This window comes from Malus domestica, chromosome 09, assembly GCF_042453785.1.
Source record: "Malus domestica chromosome 09, GDT2T_hap1".
Classification (NCBI taxonomy): domain Eukaryota; kingdom Viridiplantae; phylum Streptophyta; class Magnoliopsida; order Rosales; family Rosaceae; genus Malus; species Malus domestica.
Genome location: NC_091669.1, coordinates 34,201,041 through 34,223,184, shown reverse-complemented (window position 1 = coordinate 34,223,184; position 22,144 = coordinate 34,201,041). Strand labels below are relative to the sequence as shown.

The 22,144-nt window shown below is 36.3% G+C and overlaps 3 protein-coding genes across 3 annotated transcripts; 2 read left to right on the top strand and 1 right to left on the bottom strand.

Annotated features, from left to right (window-relative positions):
• Nucleotides 1-8,672: 8,672 nt before the first annotated feature.
• LOC139187921 (F-box/kelch-repeat protein At3g06240-like) lies at nucleotides 8,673-10,842 on the top strand. The gene is made up of 3 exons (XM_070804544.1): nucleotides 8,673-9,439; nucleotides 9,852-9,870; nucleotides 10,037-10,842. Exons 1-3 carry the CDS (start codon nucleotides 9,009-9,011, stop codon nucleotides 10,688-10,690), a joined length of 1,104 nt encoding a protein of 367 aa, XP_070660645.1. The 5' UTR covers nucleotides 8,673-9,008; the 3' UTR covers nucleotides 10,691-10,842.
• Nucleotides 10,843-16,898: 6,056 nt separating this feature from the next.
• LOC103411840 (F-box/kelch-repeat protein At3g06240-like) lies at nucleotides 16,899-17,798 on the top strand. Its single transcript, XM_017325872.3, has one exon. It carries the CDS (start codon nucleotides 16,899-16,901, stop codon nucleotides 17,796-17,798), a length of 900 nt encoding a protein of 299 aa, XP_017181361.3.
• A 1,486-nt stretch (nucleotides 17,799-19,284) lies between these two features.
• LOC103411841 (F-box/kelch-repeat protein At3g06240-like) lies at nucleotides 19,285-20,160 on the bottom strand. The gene has a single exon (XM_017325873.3). It carries the CDS (start codon nucleotides 20,158-20,160, stop codon nucleotides 19,285-19,287), a length of 876 nt encoding a protein of 291 aa, XP_017181362.3.
• Nucleotides 20,161-22,144: the final 1,984 nt, after the last annotated feature.

The following is a 22,144-nucleotide window of genomic DNA, read 5'->3' as shown; positions in this document are numbered from 1 at the left end:
TAAAATCTTAGTTTGACTACACCCCCCTAAGTCCTGAGAGGGCACAAAACAAAACATGAGTGGACTAAGTTGATATATAGATAGTACTAAAACAATTATTCAACAACGTACTAACCTTCAAAGTTTATGAAAACTCATAGCATAATACGTAATAGGTTTTCCGAAAACTCTAGCATGCCATAAAACCTTTGTAAAACATATATCATATATAGTGTGTTAAGTAGTGGTATCAATATCGCCCAGAGGCATATAGAATTCTTCATTCGCCCGAAGGCATATAGAACACTTCATTCACCCGTAGGCTCCTACAACACCCGAACAAAGCCATATAGCATGTAGGCTCCTACAACACCCGATCGAAGCCATATATAGATATCATTTACCCGTAGGCATATAGTGATCACTAGATAAGCACAAAAATCATTGAACATAATCTTTTCAAAGTATATGTATATATCTCAATGGAGCTCAATAGCTCAAACATCATATCATAAAACATCTTCATAGTATATAATCATCAATCATATATACTACAAAGAACGTAAAGTCGATAAAGCACAATATTTCATAAAGCGTAAAACCAATTTCTCATAAACTTTCATAAAACATAACCATTAAATCATGCTTTTCATGTATACATTTCTAATTTTAAAATATGCATTTAGAAGGGGTTCACTCCCAAGTACTCCGCTGTTGAAGGGCCATCTCCTAACTAGCGAAGACGGAAATGCCACAACAAATGCACCTAAGCACATAAAGGGTCCAATTAATAAAACTCTACTAAAACAATTGAATTTAGGAAAACGGACATCAGAAACAGATTTAGGACGTCGAATTATCCTTAGAGGAGACCTGGGCAAATTTCCTAAAAGTCAACACAAAGAATATTTCAGGAACATTCCAGATAATATTCCCTAACGGAATATTCCATCTAGGTCGGATCGGGTTGGTCAACAGATCAAAGGGTCAAATCAGGGTCAACAATCAAAGGGTCGAATTCGGGTCAACAGTCAACGGGTTGAATTCGAGTCAACAGGTTGGGCTTAATAGACCGAAAGCCTTGGGTTCAGTGGCCGAGCTAGCTCAGTTGGGTTGGGGCCACGCTAAAAGGTTAAACTCGGAGCTGGGTGTTGGGCTAGGTTCAAAACTGGTTTATGAATATTGGGTCAGATCGACCCATTTCAGGCCGAGTTGTCTGTTGTTGACAAAAAAGAACGCCGGAGCATTCCCAGCTCCGATCAACCCCAAAATTCGACCAACACAAGTCATGTGATATATGGATTTAAAGCTACGAAGGAGGGGAAGAGAACTATACCAAAATTTGGTCTAGCCGTGGCCGGAGTTGCCAGGAAAATGGCCTGGAAGTCACGGGATTCAACACTGAACCCTCACCTACAACGGGCATACATGCTTTATAAATCAAGGCAAATAACCATTAAGACAAAGAAATTGACTTTGAGGCTTACCCAATCGGAGGTTGATGCTCGCCGGATTTCACCAAGTTTTAGCATCGGTTTCCATGACGCTACAAGCCTAGTTTGCAGAGGGAGAAGAGGAACGAGGGTGAGGAGGTTCGAGGGAAAGAAGGTTGGTGTGTGTGGGTGTGGTGTCGTGTGTATGAAAGTCAGGAGAGGGGAGGATGAGAGTGAGTTGTGAGATGGCTAAGGGAAGAGTGAGCTATTTTAAGAGAGAGTTAAAGTGAGAGAGAGAACCGGGAGCTTAGAGAGATGGGAGGGAAAGTGGAATTGGACCGGGGACAAAATTAGAGGGTGGGCCGTCATCATGGAAGAAAATATCAAAAATATCGCCGATATATCGTCGATATTTTCGTTTTTTTGACTTACCGATATTTTAATGAGTATCCAATGAGTTTTCGTCAAAATATCGCGATATTATCGATAATATCGCAATATTTCTCGATATTACTTATAATATCGCGATATTAGCTAATATCGCGATATTAGTCCAAAATTTCCTGAAAATTCGGAAAAGTCTCAATTTTGAGCATAGAGGGGTTCGAACCCCTCCCACTTAACTCCTTAACGCCTTAACCACTGTACCACTTATGTTGTTGTGATAATAAGCTACAATATTTATATATATGGTTTTGTTTTGAATTCTTTTTACAAGAAACAAATTTGCACATATTCCAAATTTTTTGTGGTATTATATTTTAAATTGTGTCAATTAATTACTTAGTCAATGGCATGTGGTTTTTAATTTTTCTATTTTTTATTTGGTCACTTACATGGTAGGGCTGGAAAAAATTCCGGAAAATCCCAAACCAAACCGAAAAAGTCCCAAACCCAAACCGAAAAATCCCAAACCAAAACCATCCTGAAGTTCGGGAATCCCATCCCGAAAAATACCGAAATTTTCGATATGGGATTGGTTTCCAAATCCCATTTGTTTGGTAATCCCGAAAAATACCGAAGTATTCGGTTTCCTATTGACTTTTGGGTTTTGGTTCTTGAAAACCATTGCCATGGTTGCTAACTACTCTTCAAAATACACTTACTCTACACATAGAGATGATGAAGATAGTGAAAATTTTGAACCTCATAAGAACTCTATGTGGTACTAAGCTACTCATGTATCTTACCATGCAATGTATAAAGTGTAAAATATTGTACTAATTCATTATATATAAATGATTATGGTGTGTTTAGACTTCTTTCATTAATTTCTACATATTTTCTACACTCACAATGTTTGTCAGCTCGCTATATAATCAACTTGATAATGTTAAATCCATCATGCAATGCATTTCCTTCCAATTTTTTGTGATAAACTAATAGATAATTGACTAAATAAACATCCTGCAAAGTTTCAATAAAAATTTCCAAGTTTTTCTTACAATTTCCGTGGTTTCCATGTAATTTTTATCGATATCGATATTATCCCGATATTTCCATCGATATTTCCGTGTTTTCGGACTACCGATATTTCCGATATTACCGATATTTTCTTCCTTGGCCGTCATTGGGCAAACTAATTAAGACAAAAAACAATCCTATTTCAAAATAACTAGCCCAAAGTGAAAATTTACGAAAATACCCTTCCGTTTAGGTAAATTCCGGGATGGGTTGTTACAACATTTGCATAGAATTGTCCTTAGTACTCTGGTTTTTCAAGAAGATGGACGTATTAGAAGGGTATTTTTTCTAATACTTGTTGGGGATTTTGTAGTGTATTTCACTCTTGTTTTCTTCTAGAATTCGTCCTCTATTTATAGAGGTACTATAAGTGTGTCATTCTGAAATGGATAAACAATCATTCAAGGGCTCATATTACTTGGTTTGAAATCAAGAGGCACCACTTCAAAGGTTCATATTACTTGGTTACATAATCATTCAAGGGCTCATATTACTTTGGTTTGAAATCAAGAGGCACCACTTCAAAGGCCCATATTACTTGGTTGAACAATCATATAAAGACTCATATTACAAAGTGTGGCTCTAATCTATGCCACCAAATTCCAACATAATTTGCATTCTGAAGATATATCTCACCTTTTTCGTAAATGTTCTTTTGCTTCATTTCTAGGGAACAGTCTTACTAATATTGGAATTGCAAAGCCACCTAATGATATGAATTTGGTTTCTTGGATCATGTAAATTTGGAAGAATGTATTCTCTCTCTACTTAGAAATGTTTTACAGTATGCTGAAAAATATGGGTTTTTTGTAATAAAGTATAATCCAAAAATTAATAACCTAATCCAACTGTCAAATTGGAAAAATTGAGTTCTATCGTGTATATATATATATATAGTTTTGTTCAGTTAAAATTGCGAGTTGAAGTTAAGCAAACTCAAACTGCTGACATTTGCCACAGGATAAATTACCGCTTCTCAGACCTGAGGCTTTTGTCCTACACATTAAGAAAAATTTATTTGATTACTGGCAAGCAAATATATAAAATCACTCTTAAAAATTGGTCATGCTGTTGCTGGTATTTTGTTTGGAAATTGTCTTGGACAAACTAATATTTTAGGTTCCTTTCTCACCTGGGCTGTACGACTTCATCTGTAATATGTCATTCTGGAAGGGGACTCTAAAATCTTAGTCCAAATTCTGCAGAAACAATTGCAAATTTTATGGCAAATTTAGTCTCTTATACAAGACATATGGAATCTTTCAAGACAAATTTTCGATATAGATTCCAGCATACTTGCAAGGACCCATATGTTAACACATGGGTTAGCTAATTTAGGTCATGTATTTGATATGTACGGTTTAAAGATCTGTAGAGAACTTTTTGTAATGTTTTCCTCTTTAAAAAGAATTAAAATAATCTATATCCTAAAAAAGGCAATTAAAAGTCGAAATGGCATGAACCAATTCAAACTCATTACCTTAAGAATCAAGGAGATCGAGAATTCATAGAGAGAGAACGAGTATTTTTAGAGAGAGAAATCGCAAGTCCTGTAATGCACAAATAATACACAAATGAGTATTTATACGAAATTATTGTTTTTACTATCTATTTGTCTCATCTCTACCTTTATTAGAGAGATGACACAAATATAAGGTAAGTATAACACTACTCTCTCTATAGGTTTGCATGGTAGCTTAACAATTAAGCAGATCCCTAAGGCCACGATTGGTATATTCTTTTCAATAAAAAATTGTTTGGTAAAGCTAAAATATCTTGTTTATTAAAAGCAGTGATCTTTAGATAGCACCTTTTAAAAGCAACCTGTAGATTGCTTTTAAAAGTTGTTTTAATAAAAACTAGAGTTAATTAAGGCCTTAGGGAACATTTTCAATTCCTAGAATACCTTCATTAGTTTTATAAATTACATTATTTTATCCTTTACACACATTTTATCCCTCGAAGAATACAGTGACCACCAGTACCAACCACTATAAACACTACTTGACATGCCCCAACCCCGATATCCCCAAATACCAGGATAGACACGTGCTGGCCGACACCCGAGGGTGACGAAGCCATTAAAAACATCCATACCAATAAAATATTTAATTAGAAAGATATAAACCGATGCAAAATCGTATTCAGAGCATACAACTACTAAGAATAATATGGAAGAATTACTAAGAAAAGATATGAACAAGGAAATGATACCTATACTGAAAAGACTCAAGGATAACTAAGCCGAAGTGCCCTCATGCCGGGATCATGTGCCTCGATCCTAACTTCTGAGGGGGCGTAGAACCAAAAAAGGTGAGTGGACCAGAGTTTATAATAATAATACTACTAATAAGAAAACCAGTTTATTTTATGAACATAATAACCCTCAATAATGTTGAAAACGTCGTCCGAAGTCAAATCCGTAAATCTCATAAGTGAAGTACTCAACTAGGGGTATCATAGTCGCCCGAAGGCAGTACATGTCCATCACCTGAAGGTGAAGCTATATAATTTGTCCATCACCCGAAGGTGAAGCTGTATAACCTGTCTATCACCCGAAGGTGAAGCTGAATAACATGTCCATCACCCGTAGGTGAAACTGAATCAAATAGCATAACATCCACACTAACACTAGTCATATATGCAAAACCAATAATTGATCACCATTATTAAACGTAAATTCGATAAATTATAAATATTTCGTAAAACAATTTAATTAAATCATGAATTCTATATAAACCATAATTATAGAAAATCCTGAAAAACATAATCTAAAGCATATTCAATGCATGAAATATGAAATGCATGCTAGGTTAATAATTTATAAAAATATATAGTTAAGAAGGGGTCCACTCACTGATTTTATTGCCCGAGAACAGCTCGAACTAGTGAGGATGACGTCGCTTCCCACTAACGCGCCTAAACACAATTAGGGACATTTTAGTAAAACTATTCTAAAATGTTATAATTTGGGAAAACGGATGGCGGATTCAGATTCGGCATGTTGAAAAACCTAAGGAGGAACCTCGGGTTTTTTCCCCACGCGCCGCCTCCCCAACTCGTCAGAAAATCGAACAACTCCAAAAATTCCCAAATTTTACAGGAATGAATATCTCGATGAGAGGAACAACTTTCATATCTGTGACTAAGGCTAATTTGGTTGGGAAAAGCCCCAATTTCACTCCAACCTGTCGGAAACCCTAAAAAGGGTGATTCTTGATTCGTCCTCAAATTGACTCCGGTGCTCCAACCAATGATTGGGCATTGTTCCTGAGCTCAAGGGAAGTACATTGGTGGTGGAAATTGAAGGAAATCATTACAGGAATGGCGGATTTGCGGCAAAGAGTGCCTTCGAAGCCGTGCCTTCGATCTTCACGAATTAAGACCCAATTCCCTCGATTTTTAGGTGAAACATGAAGAAAGAAGGTTGTGGAGTCGGTTCTAGATGGTGGATGGTCACAATGTGTTGGAAAAACTGAAGAAAACCGAAGAGAACAACCAAAATTAGCCCCAGGTCAAAACTGGGTCGCTCGGGTTGGAGGGTGTAACGGGGTTAAGGGTGATCCGGGGCATCCCCTTTCTCTCCTTTCTCCTCTTTTCTCTTTTCTTTAACTGGTCACTCACATCTCCCTCCTTTCTCTCCTTTATTTTCTATCTCCACTGACCATCTCTCCTTTCCTTTAATCTCAGCCACACATGTGGCTTTCCAGATTTTGCTCCAAAATCTAGAGCATTCCAGAAAATAATTAATTGACCATTTTTTCCTCGACTTTGTTTGTGAATAACTCATTCGTTATAACTCCAAATTACGTTCAGTTTGTGCCCACACGTTCGTAGCAACGAGTACTACAAGGATACGCTAAGAAAATAGATCTTATGTGACACGACAAGGTGGTCAAACAAAGTCAACGCATTTCCTCGAAGGGCATTTTCGTAAATTTATGTTTTAAAATTATAAAAACTATAATTTTTGGAGACGGGTCGTTACACTACCTTATACCACCATTGTTGCCACCACCACCATCAAAACTGTAACTACCACCACTGCAATCATAATCACCACCAAAACCACAACCACAACCACCATCACTAACATTGCCACATCATTGTTGTCGACACTGCCATCACCACCACTATAACCACAACCATAACCGCAACTGTCACCACTGTCACCTCTATCACCATATTTACCTGTACGCCCAACCACCACACCCCATTACTGGCACTACCACCATACCCCCACCATAAATGCTACCATCACTTCCATCGCCACTAGCACTGCCTTTGTCACTGCTGTCATTGCCACCACCCCCACTACCATTTTCATATTTGTCATTATATACAATTATATCACTTTCACATTAAAAATATATCAAATACTTTTACTATAATTTTCATAATCACAACACTTTTAAAAATATAGTTTACCAAATGCTAGTTTTTTTATTTTACTTCTAATTATTCTTAAAACACAACAAAAACATTTTTTTTTTCTTAAAAAGCACATCAATATTAAACTTGCCCATATATAAGTTGACATGGCCAACTAAACTAATCCAAAGATGACACCCATACAACTATTACAAATCGGTCCAATTCGTTGGTATTCAAACCAATATAATGCTAGATGGACTAAATTTTGTAAACAATATAGCGTGATTGTTGATGATTAAATTATTACTAAGTGTTGATTAACGTGCTTATTTCTTAGGGAACCTTAACGAAAAGCATCCGGTACTGTTCACTTTAACGAAAAACCACATTTTTACACTAAAAAGTCAATCCTGGTACTATTCACTTTACCCTTTATTTTGTCCTTATCATTAAAACTCAAAGTTTTCAAGTCATTTTTATTAGTTTTCCTTATTTCTTACCGGTGACATATTACATATTTTACAAATTTAATCTAAAATTTGGTCATCTAGCACTACTCATTCAGACAATCTCCATCTTCTTCAAAACTATAAATCAAGATGAGAAAAACATGAAGATATATATGAACTAAAATGGCAGCACCGGCAGAGAGAAAGAAAAACAGAGCAGCAATAGTTTTTCACGAAGAGACATTGTTTTAGATTGATCTTTCTTGGCATTCTCCCAGTACTTGGGACAACGCCTACGACTATAGGGGAACGACATAACAACTGATCTAAGCCGTACATGTGGCAGAGCATCTCATGATCCAAAATATTGCAAATTACATAAACGAACTTCAAACTTGACAGCAAAAATAGAACCAAAGTATTAAGAGGGTGTATTCAATTGAAAATTTGAGAGATTTTAATGGATTTATAATTCCATAAAATTTTATAGAGTTTAATTGATTTGTAAATATTTCATGCAAAATTTTGATTCAATTCCCTTGAAATCTTATGGGCAGAGGTGTGATTTATGAATACTTAAAATACACTATAAAATCTCTCTAATTCTCTCGAATTACTCAACTTTTTCAAATTCTTTAAAATTAAGTTCTAATTGAGGGTACTCAGAATGTTATAAACTGCTTTAAAATCCTAATTGAATACCTTTAAATTTTTAAGTATTTAAATTAATTATCTTAAAATCATGATTGAATACATTTTAAAATTTAGAGAATTACTTAAAATCCTAATTAAATACTCCTAAATTCATTAAAAGAATTAAAATATCTCAAATCTCATTTGAATACACTCCCAAAATTTAACACGATCATTCAGCAGCGAAGGCAAGCTGACAACCGATACAAAATCAAAGGAAAAAGACCCCGCCAGAACGAAGAGGCAAACAAAGGCTGAATATGAACGAAGCCACCAAGGGAAGACGGTGAAACCGATCAGCCCCTGAAAACCAAGAAGTGGGGGTTCTTTCAGTCTGGACGTGGATTCGATCATTCAGTGTCTCTTGGATGCCCGCATTTGCTTGATTGATCAACAAGTAACAGTTAGGGTTTCGAATTGAAACTCCGTAGGCATACTTGAGGTATGATTTACTTCTCGGGCATTTATCTGATTACGTTGTTCGACTGGATCATCCAAGAACTGTTGCGTGTTTCATGAGCTTTTCTTGATTTGGGTTTCTGGTAATGGTGCATAGAATTGTCGTTTCAGAATGCTTTGTATGTTCTGGTAATTAGGCCTTTTGTTTAGCTTCATTATGTTTGACCTTAAATATGAAAGAAGACGAAGAAAAAAACATATTCCAGAAGAAATCTGGTTTGAAATCCTTGCAAGATTACCTGTGAAATCTCTTTTACGGTTCAGATGTGTCTGCAAATCTTGGAACACTTTAATTAGCAGCCCTGGTTTCAAAACCGCCCATCTCGGAAAAAATATAATGCGAGATTCATACGATTATCTTCTTATCCGCACTGCAAATTATCGCTTTTCGCTCTACTGTCGGGATACAGTTGCCAAGTGTTTGGATTTAGAGCTTCCGGAGCAGGAGAATATAAGTTTACGCATTAATGGTTCTTGCAATGGATTGCTTTGCCTCTCTAATCATTTAGGTCGGTGTTTGAGGAATCCTCTATATCTATGGAACCCATCAATCAGAAAATTCAAGAGGCTACCGAAAGGCCTTATTCAGCAGGGAAATTTGGAAAAATAACCAAATTTTAGACCCCATATAGAATTATAGCCACCATATTAATTTTATGATAATTATAACCAAAACTTGATGTAAAAGTACTAATATACCCTTAATATTAGGGTTTCTCACAACAACCAAAACAAACCTTTAAACTATCCTAAAATGAGAAATTAATCTTCATCACTTTTTTGTTTTCACTATTCACTTTGCATATGCAATTTCGTATTCTTTCTTCATCCACTGGAAAAATATATTGGAATGTATGCAATTTAATCAGTGAAACACTAAATCGAAGTATCTAATTACAAAAATAATAATTAGCTATGGAATTAGTACCTTCTGAAGAACATTCTCATAGGTTGTCTTGCTAATTAAAGAGAAAGTTAATTCAGTGGCCTCAATCTGCAGTAATCCTCAACATTTTAAGGTAGTTTAAAGGTTGTGTTTGTGGTTGTTATGAGAAACCCTAGTATTAAGGGTATATTAATACTTTTACATGAAGTTTTGGTTATAATTATCATAAAATTAAAATAGTGGTTATAATTCTATATGAGATTTAAAATTTGGTTATTTTTCCAAATTTCCCTATTCAGCACACAATCCGTTTCGATGCAACTGGATTTGGGTTTCACAGTGGGGAAAATGACTATAAGGTTGTGAGGATTGTGAGGTTTCTGGGGAAGAAATGTATCTTCGAAGTTGAGGTTTACAGCGTTAGATTGGATGCCTGGAAACGAATTAGCGCAGTTCCTCCTCTTTCACCTAATGTCTCGTCTTTCAACACTAACGCATTTGCATACATTGATGGTGTTGTGTACTGGATTGTATTTGACCATTCTCAGCAGCGCTCTTCCATCCTTTCTTTTGATTTCGTCGGTGAGGTTTTTCAAAAGATTGTGCTTCCTGATAAGATGGGCAAAGGCATAGAGTTTTTTCACACCAGTATTGGCGTGTTTGAGAGATTGGTTTCTATGTTACATTACAGACAAGATGGGAAGGATTACTACTGTGACATATGGGTTCTGGAAATGGAGACTTGGAAAATGATCCGCACGATTATTTTTCCAGAACGTGGATGGATAACGTGGCCATTGGGTTTTAGAGCAACTGGTGGAGTTCATATGGTTATGCTTGGTGGAGATTTCATTTTGTATGGTGCTGAACCACGCCAACTCAACCCCCTTGGAATTAAACTTCATGATGGGTACGTCAGTGCTTATAGTGAGAGTCTGATTCTTCTCGATTGAATTCTGATTTCTGTGTAGTGAATTCTGTTTTCGGGTGTTGTAAGTCGTAATGTGCCTTCGGAAGAATATGTTTTAACACTCTTTTCTCGCAGACTCTGTCTTTGTTGTGATATAATCCGGGGTTATGGAGTATTTTGCTTACTGCTATCTTCTCTTTGGTTGTTTGAATTACGTACTTCGGGTTTTTGCCTGAACTTTTCTCTCTTTAATGAAGTTCGAATAAGCCCTCATTGTGAAGGTGTATATCAGTCACCAACATGAACTCACGATCGATTTTGAAGTACAACTACGGTTAATGATTTAATACTCTTTCTTTTAGCCCCATACACTCCTATATATGAGTGCAAAAAACAAAAATTGGAAAGTAGTCGATTTGGTGTGTAAATCGCTAAAAATGGAATGCGTAAATTGCAAGATACAAATAATTATAAATACTATCTTTTTAGTGTATTAGTAAAACATTCATTTTTACTTACCGATAATGCTAGAGAGATTAAATTTTTTAAATTAAATTTACAAATCAAATGATGTGGCACTAATAGAAAGTAAGCATGTTAATCAACGGATTTTTGTCTCCCTAGCATTACCCTTTACTAAAACATTTGAGTCGATTACACAACACCAAACCAAACGTACATTTTGCTAAAGATATGCATGCATATATAATGTGACTCAGGACTAAAGTCAAAATTAGATTTCAGTTTGAGTAAAATTAGACTCTCAACATAGACATCAACATAGGCTAAGTAGTCACAATTCAAGTAACCCTAATTTGGATGGACTTGACTTGGGATCAAATAAAACCAATTCTGGGTGATCTGGATTGTCGCCTTTTATAGCCAAATGAAGTCTGCCATTTGCTTCCATCCCTAATTAATGGCCATGGTAGTTTAGAGTATGGAAAAATAATTGTCTGCATCATTTTCCAAGTATCCACTTCCAAAACACTTATGTCACAGTACAAGCCAAGCCAGGCTGTTTTTACTTGGAACAAGGAGATTGAGTTCTCAACCACTTGAATACCGATGTCAGTGGGCATTCGACCGTTGTCTCAGGAAGCAGAATCTTTTGAAAACCTCGCTGCCGAGATCAAAAGTAAGGATGGAAGGGCTATGTTGAGATGGCTCCTTTGTGATCCAATAGACAACTCCGTCCAGGAAAATGCACTCAGATTGCAAAAAATTGACATCATTTGAAACAGGAGGCACCGCGGTAATTGTCCTCCAACAATTCAGTCTAAGATTGTAAACCTCAAACCCAAAGATACTTTTGTTGCATAGAAACATCTCAACCCTCACAACCCTATAGTCGTCAACCTCACCATGAAACCCAAACCCTAGATGAACGAAAACAGTTGTATGTTGAAGGATATTGGGAAGTTTTTTCAATTTTCTGATTGATGGGTTCCATAGATATACCGGACTCTCCAAGGTCATAAATGCAGAATTAGAGATGGAAACCAATCCATTGCACGAACCATGAACAACGAAACCAAAATCATGGCAAGGGAGCTCTAAATCCAAACGCTTGGAAAATGTTTCAGCATTTAAGAGTGACAAGCAATTGCTCATATCAGTGTGGATTGTTAAAGATCAACACCAGCCCATTAAGATTAGTAGGTATAAAAGAATTAGATTGTTCTAGTTCAAACATGCATGAAATTATTCTAGAAGATTCTATAATAGGATTTTGCTAGAAAACTCTATCAGTGGTCGGTGCATGCATATTAAGAAAATGCTAGACAATTCTAGCAAGTTGTTAAGACGGTGGTGCATGCATATTAAGCTAGAATCTTCTAGCAGCATGTAATAAAAGTCGGCTACTAAGGAGGTTTTGTAAGTCGGTGGGAGTGTGTGTTTGATCATGCACTGGAAAGTTCTAGGAGTAACATAAGTCGGCAAACATGCCTATAAATATGTATGTATGTGTGCTGTTAAGCTTGTAACGAAGTAGTAGGCAACCAAGTGAGAGTGAGAAGCAAGAATAGTTTTGTAGGAGTGTGAGTGATCTAAAATTTGTCTCTAGAAAGTGAGTGAGTGTCATAACTTCTAAGTTGTGTCCTTGAGAGTGTGTGTTGTAATATTTTGTGTTTGTAATACAAGTAATTTGTTTACTTGTTTTGTCTCTCCAACACTTGTGTTAGAGTTGTGTACTCTAGTTTTTCCTTAACATGGATGAGTGGATGATCACAAGAACTTTGTACGACATTCCTTTTAAGATGGGCGTTTATGAAACTAGGGTTGTTAATTAAATTGTTCCAAGATTTGTAAACGCATCTGAACCACGTAAGAGATTTCACGAATAATCTTGTGTTGAGGCTTAAAAAAACTTCACTATTTTGGAGATCTTTATCTCACAAATAAGAATGTAACGCAGCTGAAATTTGATAAGCAAGAGAAAGAAAGAACACTCAAAGTGTTACACAAAATTTTTATTCTCACACAAACTAGTACAAAAGGAAACACTCAAACACTCTTAGAAGCTTTGTTGCTTCTTCTCACTTCTCACTTGTCACTCTCACTTCTTACTACTTGCTCTCTCTTAGTTCACATAGCAACACAATCTCTCATATTTATAGCTGTGATTAAATAACTTACCAAGTCGGTGGAATTGGACTAATTAAATTCCTCCTAGCCACAAGTCTTGCAACCATTCTCTTTTTCTACAACGGCTTTGAACTTCTTGAATGCTCCAAGTACCTCTAATTTCTGCTTTAAGAAATACACACAGGTTTTCCTTGAAAAATCATCAATGAAGAGAAGGAAATATTTTTTTTACCCAAAGAGCTTGGTTTTATTGGATTGCACAAATCAATGTGAATGAGCTTGAGTGGCTTCTTGGCTCTTCTGGTCAACTCCTTTGAAAAGCTTTTCCTAAACTGTTTTCCAAGTAAACATCCTTCACAAACTTGATCAGGGCGATTGATGCATGGTAAGCATCTCACCACTCCTTCTTGGATAATAACTCCAATCCTCCAAAGTTAAGATGCCCAAAATGAAGATGCCAAAGCCATGATATGTCTTTGTAACATGTTTTGAGACACTTTGCAACATCGTTCTAGGGAAACATTCTATTCTTTGACATTTTCACTTTGGCAATTAATTTTCCTTTGTCATCTCTAAGAAAAAATGGCTATAATTTTTCATATGAATATCATAACCTTTTTCTAAGAGTTGACCCAAACTCAAAATGTTGCTTTTCATATTGGGCACGTAGTAGACAATTGAAATGACTTGGTGACCGCCATTTTTCAGGGGAATGAGGATGTTGCCTTTTCCTTTTACTGGTATTTTGGATTCATCTCCAAAAGAAACATTGCCATTCATTGATTCATTGAGCTCCAGAACATGCTTCTTCTTCCACACATGTGGTTGCTGACACCAGTGTCAAGGTACCATATATAGTCTAGGTCTCCATCATTGTTCTGCCATGCTAGTAGCACAATGCCATTATCTTCTTTCTCTTCTTTCACATAGTTGACCTTTTCATCAAGTCTGTTGTTTGGAGCTCTACATTCCCAATCATAATGCCCAAACTTTTGACAATTGTAGCATTGAACTTGCGATTTTTCATACCTCAAGTTTGAGTGTCCTCTTCCACGACCTTTTGTTGAGCTATCTCCTCTTTCATAGTTGCTATGGTTGTTAAATTCCAACCACGTCCACGTCCATGTCCACGCCTACGTCCACGACCTCGGGCATGACTTCTTTTGTATTGGCTTCTCTCGTTGTTGAAGCTTTTTTTTTCTTATTTGGCTGGACTTGCGTCTTGAGGAGCTGCTCATCATTCCCTTGCCTCTTATTATGTTTCTCTTCATATGCTTGCAGTGAACCCATTAATTGCTCCAAAGTAATTTCTTCCAAGTTTTTGGTTTCTTCAATTGCCACGACAATGTACTCAAATTTGGGGTCCAACGAGTGTGGTATCTTCTCCATAATTCTAACATGTTCTAACTTTTCACCGTTTCTTTTTAATTGATTGGAAACGGCTAAGACTCTTGAGAAATAATCGGAGATGGATTCAGACACTTTCATTTGTAGAGATTTGAACTCACCTCTCAATACTTGAAGATGGACCTTTTTCACTTGTTCGGATCCTTTGTAAGAGGTTTGAAGCTTCTCCCATGCTTGCTTCACATCCTGTTTCACATCTGTAACTGAACATGGAAACTAATTTCTCAAACACGCCCATACTGATGTGAATTATGCCTTCGCCTACTTTATCAAGAACCATAATCTTTTGAAAAACCTCACAGACGAAATCAAAAGAAAGGATGGAATTACACTGCAGAGAAGGATCATATACAATCCAATACCCAACACCACCAACATATGCAAATGGGTTAGAGCTGAAAGACAAGACATTAGGTAAAAGAGGACGAACTGTGCTAATTGTTTTCCAGGCATCCAATCTAATGATGTACACCTTAACTCCGAAGATACTTTTCTTCCACCGAAACCTCACAATCCTCACAACCTTATAGTCACCCCCAAAACCATCCTTGTTCGGCTCCTTTGTAAGAGGTTTGAACCTTTTCCACCACTACAATCATAATCACCACCAAAACCATAACCACAACCACCATCACCAACATTGCCACCATCATTGTTGCCGACACTGGCATCACCACAACTATAACCACAACTGCCACCGTTACCTCTATCACCATATTTACCTCTACGCCTAACCACCACACCCCATTACTGGCACTACCATCATTACCATAGCCACCAACACTGCCCACATCACTACCATAGCCACGTCACTACCATAATCACCAGCACTGCCCACCATTACTACTACCATCACTACCATAGCCACCAGCACTGCCCACATCACCGTTGTTATCGCCGCCACCCCCACTACCATGTTCATAATCACAACACTTTTAAAAATATAGCGTACCAAACGCTAATTTTTTTTTTACATCTAATTATTCTTAAAACACAACAAAAACAGTTTTTTTCTTAAAAAGCACAACAATATCAAACTAACCCATATATAAGCTCACATGGCAAACTAAACTGATCCAAAGATGACACCCATACAACAAATACAAATCAGTCCAATTTGTTGGTATTCGGACCAAGATAATGCTAGAGAGACTAAATTTTCAAAACCAAATTTTGAAAACAATATGACGTGATTGTTGATGATTAGATTATTAATAAGTGTTGATTAACGTGCTTATTTTTTATTGGTGACACATTGCATATTTTTCAAATTTGATTTAAAAAATTGATCATGTAGCACTACTCATTCAGACCATCTCCATCTTCATCAAAACTAGAAATAAAGATGAGAAAAACATAAAGATACGAGCAAAAATGGCAGCAGCGGCACAGACAAAGAAAATCAGAGCAGCAATAGCTTTTCACGAAGAGACATTTGTTTAGATTGGTCTTTTTTGGAATTCTCCCATTACATAGGACAACTCCTACGACTATAGGGCAACAGCATAACAACTGATCTGAGCCGTACATGTGGCAGAACATCTCATGATCCAAAATATTGCAAATTACATAAACGAACTTCAAACTTGACAGCAAAAATAGAAGCAGAGTATAAACTTTTAACACGATTCAGCAACCAAGACAAGCTGACAACCGATACAAAATCAAAGGAAAAAGACCCCGCCAGAACGAACAGGCAAACAAAGGTTGAATGTGAACGACGCCACCAAGGGAACAAGGTGAAGCCGATCAGCTCCTGAAAACCAAGAAGTGGAGTTCGGGGTTCTTTGTGTCTGGACGTGGATTCGATCATTCAGTGTCTCTTGGATGCCCGCATTTGCTTGATTGATCAAGAAGTCACAGTTAGGGTTTCGAATTGAAACTCCATAGGCATAGTCGAGGTATGATCTACTTCTCGGGTATTTATCTGATTACGTTGTTCAACTGGATCATCCAAGAACTGTTGCGTGTTTCATGAGCTTTTCTTGATTTGGGTTTCTGGTCATGGTGTGTGGAATTGTCGTTTCAGAATTCTTTGCATGTTCTGGTAATTAGGCCTTTTGTTTAGCTTCAATATGTTTGACCTTAAGTATGAAAGAAGAAGAAGAAAAAAACATATCCCCTCAGAAATCTTGTTTGAAATCCTTGTAAGATTACCTGTGAAATCTCTTTTACGGTTCAGATGTGTCTGCAAATCTTGGAACACTTTAATTAGCAGCGCTGATTTCAAAACCGCCCATCTCGAAAAAAATATAATGCGAGATTCATACGATTATCTTCTTCTCCGCACTGCAAATTATCGCTTTTCGCTCTGTTGTCGGGATACATTCGCTAAGTATTTGGATTTAGAGCTTCCCGAGCAGGAGAATATAAGTTTACGCATTTATGGTTCTTGCAATGGATTGCTTTGCCTCTCTAATCCTTTAGGTCTGTGTTTGAAGACTCCTATATATCTATGGAACCCATCAATCAGAAAATTCAAGAGGCTTCCGAAAGGCCTTATTCAGCACACTAACCATTTCGTTGCAATTGGATTTGGGTTTCACGGTGGGGAAAATGACTATAAGGTTGTGAGGATTGTGAGGTTTCAGCAGAAGAAAAGTATCTTCGGAGTTGAGGTGTACAGCGTTAGATTGGATGCCTGGAAAAGAATTAGCGCAGTTCCTCCTCTTTCACCTCATGTCTCGTCTTTCAGCACTAACACGTTTGCATACGCTGATGGTGTTGGGTACTGGATTGTATTTGATCCTTCTCAGCAGTGCTGTTCCATCCTTTCTTTTGATTTCGTCCGTGAGGTTTTTCAAAAGATTATGGTTCCTGATAAAGTAGGCGAAGGCATAATTCACATCAGTATGGGCGTGTTTGGGAAATTGGTTTCTATGTTCGGTTACAGACAAGATGGGAAGGATTACTACTGTAAAATATGGGTTCTGGAAATGGAGACTTGGAAAATGATCCGCACGATTGTTCTTCCAGAACGTGGATGGATAACGTGGCCATTGGGTTTTAGAGCAACTGGTGGAGTTCATATGGCTATGCTCAATGGCGATTTCGTTTTGTATAATCCAGAACCACGCCAAATCAAACCCCTTGGAATTAAACTTCATGATGGGTACGTCGGTTCTTATAGTGAGAGTCTGATTCTTCTCAATTGAATTCTGATTTCTGTGTCGTGAATTCTGTTTTCGGGTGTTGTAAGTTGTGACGTGCCTTCGGAAGAATCTGTTTTGACACTCTTTTTTCGTAGACTGTCTCTGTTGTGATATAATCCAGGGGATTCATAGTAGTATAACTTTTACTTGTCTAATTGTGAAGCAATAAAATACAGTGCATAACGAACTGTTGCTTGTATGTTCCTTCTATGGTTTGAAGTAAGGCTTCTCAAAATTGTTTTGTTCTTTTTACTTTACTAAGGCCGCCCAAGATACGAATTTATCTTAACCTACCCAAGTACACGACATTCCGTTGGGTTTTTAGTGCACGGTGGACAATATTTATCGGGTAAATTCAATATAATTTTAATTTTGTGAGCTATTTTAGAACTATTCCTTTTTTTTATATATATAAATAGGTCCAAGAACTACTTTTTGTTAAGTTTGTGATAACATTTAAAATTCTAAAGAATGTAATATCATAAATCATAAGGATAAAATCCCATCAACTATGTTGTATTCAGTCTTTTTACTTATTTAATATACCTGTATTACAAAAACATTTGTCGACAATTTAACTATATTACAGATAAAATGTTTTTAGCTACCTATATTATAGATATTTTTTTACTTGTAATATACCTCTTCAAAATTAGTTGTATCTGTCTTAAATATGTTTCACTTGAAATTTTTTATAGTATTCTTATGATATAGGTATTTTACAATTGGACCCCATTTAAAATATAGGTTGAATTTAAACCTAAATCTAACATTGCTAATAGTATTGAAAACTTTAAGCTTATAACTTTTTTTTTATTATTATAAACATCTTTCTACTGTAAATGCTACACTACGGAGAGGACGAGGAAGAACGTAGATGGTTTGAACTTTAGTTATAGTGAGATTAAATTATCACGTTTATATCTTTTTGTTTAATTTGTTTCGGTTTGGAACTTGTGTATTGACTTTGTTCCTCTCTACGTTGCATCATCTCTTGCTTTGCGTTTCTTCCTGGACATTTCTCTTAAATGAAGTTCGAACTTTCTTTGGATTGCTGACATTGTGAAGGTGTATTTCAGTCAGCAACATAAACTCACGATTTTGAAGTTAAACTATGGTTTGTAATTTTAAATTATTACTCCTTTTAGCCCCATAATAAACTCCTGAGTGAAAAGAAAAAAAGAAAGGAAAATATTCAATGTGAAGTGTAGATTGCTAAAAATGGAACGCAATTTACGTAATATAAAAATAATCATAAGTATTTTTTTTTTTTTTGTCACTAATGCAAAGTACAATTATGACTAAAACATATTACTAAGTACTATTAATGTATCAACAAGACAATCATTTTTATAAAAAAAAAAAAATTAACTAATGATTACACAACACCAAACCGAATTAAAATTTTGCTAATGAAGCGTTCAAGATAGTCTACCAAACATATGCACGCATACATAATATGACTTGGAACCAAAGTCAAAATTAGACTTCAGTTGAGTAAAATTAGACTCTCAATATAGACATCAACATAGGCTAAGTACTTGCAATTCAACCCGATTCCGGTAACCCTAATTTCGATAGACTTGGGATCAAATAAAACCAATTCTGGGTGATCTGGATTGTCGCCTTTTATAGCCAAATGAAGTCTGCCATCTGCTTCCATCCCTAATGGCCATGCTAATTTAGAGTATGGAAAAATAATTGTCTGCATCATTTTCCAAGTATTCACTTCCAAAACGCTTATGTCACAGTACAAGCCAAGCCTGTCTGTTCTTACTTGGAATAAGGAGACTGAGTTCTCAACAACTTGAATACCGACGTCAGTGGGCACTTCGACCGTTGTCTCGGGAAGCGGAATCTTTTGAAAAACCTCGCTGCCGAGATCAAAAGTAAGGATGGAAGGGCTATGTTGAGATGGCTCCTTTGTGATCCAATAGACAACTCCGTTCAGAAGAGCGCACGCAGACTGCAAAAAATTGACATCATTTGAAACAGGAGGCACCGTGGTAATTGTCCTCCAACAATTCAGTCTAATATTGTAAACCTCAATCCCAAAGATACTTTTGTTGCATAGAAATCTCGCAACCCTCACAACCCTATAGTTGTCAACCTCACTATGAAACCCAAACCCTAGATGAACGAAAACAGTTGTATGTTGAAGGCTATTGGGAAGTCTTTTCAAATTTCTGATTGATGGGTTCCATAGATATACCGGACTCTCCAAGGTCATAAATGCAGAATTAGAGATGCAAACCAATCCATTGCACGAACCGTGAACGACGAAACCAAAATCATGACCAGGAAGCTCTAAATCCAAATGCTTGGAAAATGTTTCAGCATCAAAGAGTGACAAGCAATTGCTCATGTCAGTGTGGATGAGTAGATGATTACAAAAATTTTGCACGACATTACTTTTAAGATGGGCGTTTATGAAACTAGGGCTGATAATTAAATTGTTCCAAGATTTGTAAACGCATCTGAACTGCAAAAGAGATTTCACGGGTAATCTTGCAAAGTATGTCAACAAGATTTCTTCCGTTAAACTGGATCTCATCAACAAAGGTTGAGCATCTCTTCTCTGCCTTTTTACATTCTTACGGGTAGACATGATGAAAACTCAAATGAATATTCAAGGAATTCAAAGAAGCAAATTCCAAGATTACAATTCTGGATATCGTAAGCACAAACAAATCCAGCTCACCAAAACGCAACATAAACAGATCGATATCCAAGATGTAGAAGCATACCTGATTCAATTATTCCTGTTGGAAATTTGAGTAGTTTGAGTAGAAATTTCCTTGTCCCACATTGGCCATTCCCAAAAGATTTTATCACTTTATAAGGCTTTGTCCTTTAAAGAAAGTGATTGGAGTAATAGGCCTGGAGACTAAAATTGGGCTCACCTTTGGGGTTGGGCTTTGGGGTGTATTAATTAATTATAATTAATTATAATTAATATATAATTAATATATATTTAATTGTCAAAAGATGGGCCTTGGAGCAAAGCACCCCTCTGAAGAGATGTCTCCCAACAGTCACACCCCATTCTCATACCTGTTGCAAACAGGCATCCATCTGCTATATATACATCCATCTGCATAGCATTTAAAACACAGAAAATAATCAACTTCATCTTCTACATTCCTAAACCTTCTTACTGAGAGAACCACATTAAATTCGCCAGAAGTTAAATTTTCCTATATACATCCATCTGCATAGCATTTAAAACACAGAAAATAATCAACTTCATCTTCTACATTCCTAAACCTTCTTACTGAGAGAACCACATTAAATTCGCCAAAAGTTAAATTTTCCGATGCTGGAATTTTAACTTGATCGTTGAATCCTGGTGAAACAGACGTCCGTAGAACTACAAGCACAGAGTAGGGACGAAATTTCTGTTTCAAGGACATTGCGGTACGCAAGCCTCGATCTTCAAGTTGTCTGTTTTATAATTCATATTCTAGTTTATATTCTGTTAGTTTCTATTGCATTTATTATTTATTAGCATATATAAATTATCACAGATTGTTGACTTATATCCAACAATTCCAACATTTGAACCCAAACAAATGCGTAAATCAAAGATCCCTAAAACCATTCCTTAGCTTCATTTGAAATTCGCTGCAAATCAAAGAGAAAGGTTCGTCCTTTGTATCGGGTTTTTGTTCTCAGAGCCGAAAGGGTTTGTTGTTCTAATGGTGATGGTGGCTTCGCTGCATCTAGAGTTTTTATTTATTTTATTTATTTATTTTTATATAGAGTTTGAGTTCTAGGGTTTTCTTTTCTTTATATACCCTGGTGTGCAGTAGCTAGCTGCTATTTTTCATTTACTTCATTCTTTCACTGTGTCCGTATTTGTAATTAGCTAAAAAGAAAAATTATTACCATTAGAGAGAGGTGAAAAATTTATTTTCTTTTAGTGGAAAGTTCCATGTCTAAGCGCAGTGTAAGAGGAAAATGTTGAAGTGATTCTATGGAGAAAAATCTGTGCAAGAAGCAGATTTCCGTGGAGGGGCAAGAGTTCTAAAAGTAAGCATTTAAAAGAGAAGGAAATGGTGAAACTGAAAAATAGTTGTTTAATGTTTTTCAATTTTTTTTAGTGAATGATATTAATGCGAGGGAGATTTAAATTTGGAACCTTGGAAATTTGAAAATACCCTTTAAAAATCTAAACCAATGGGCTGTTAATTTTCATATTTATGACAACTTTTGAAAGTTAGTTTTAGAAAGCATTACCAAACATGCACGTACGTGAACTATGACTGCGAAAACGGGTACGTTGATGGTAATGGTGAGTCAGGTATAAATGTTTTTGTTCTAATTTTCATTATATTTTAATTATTTGA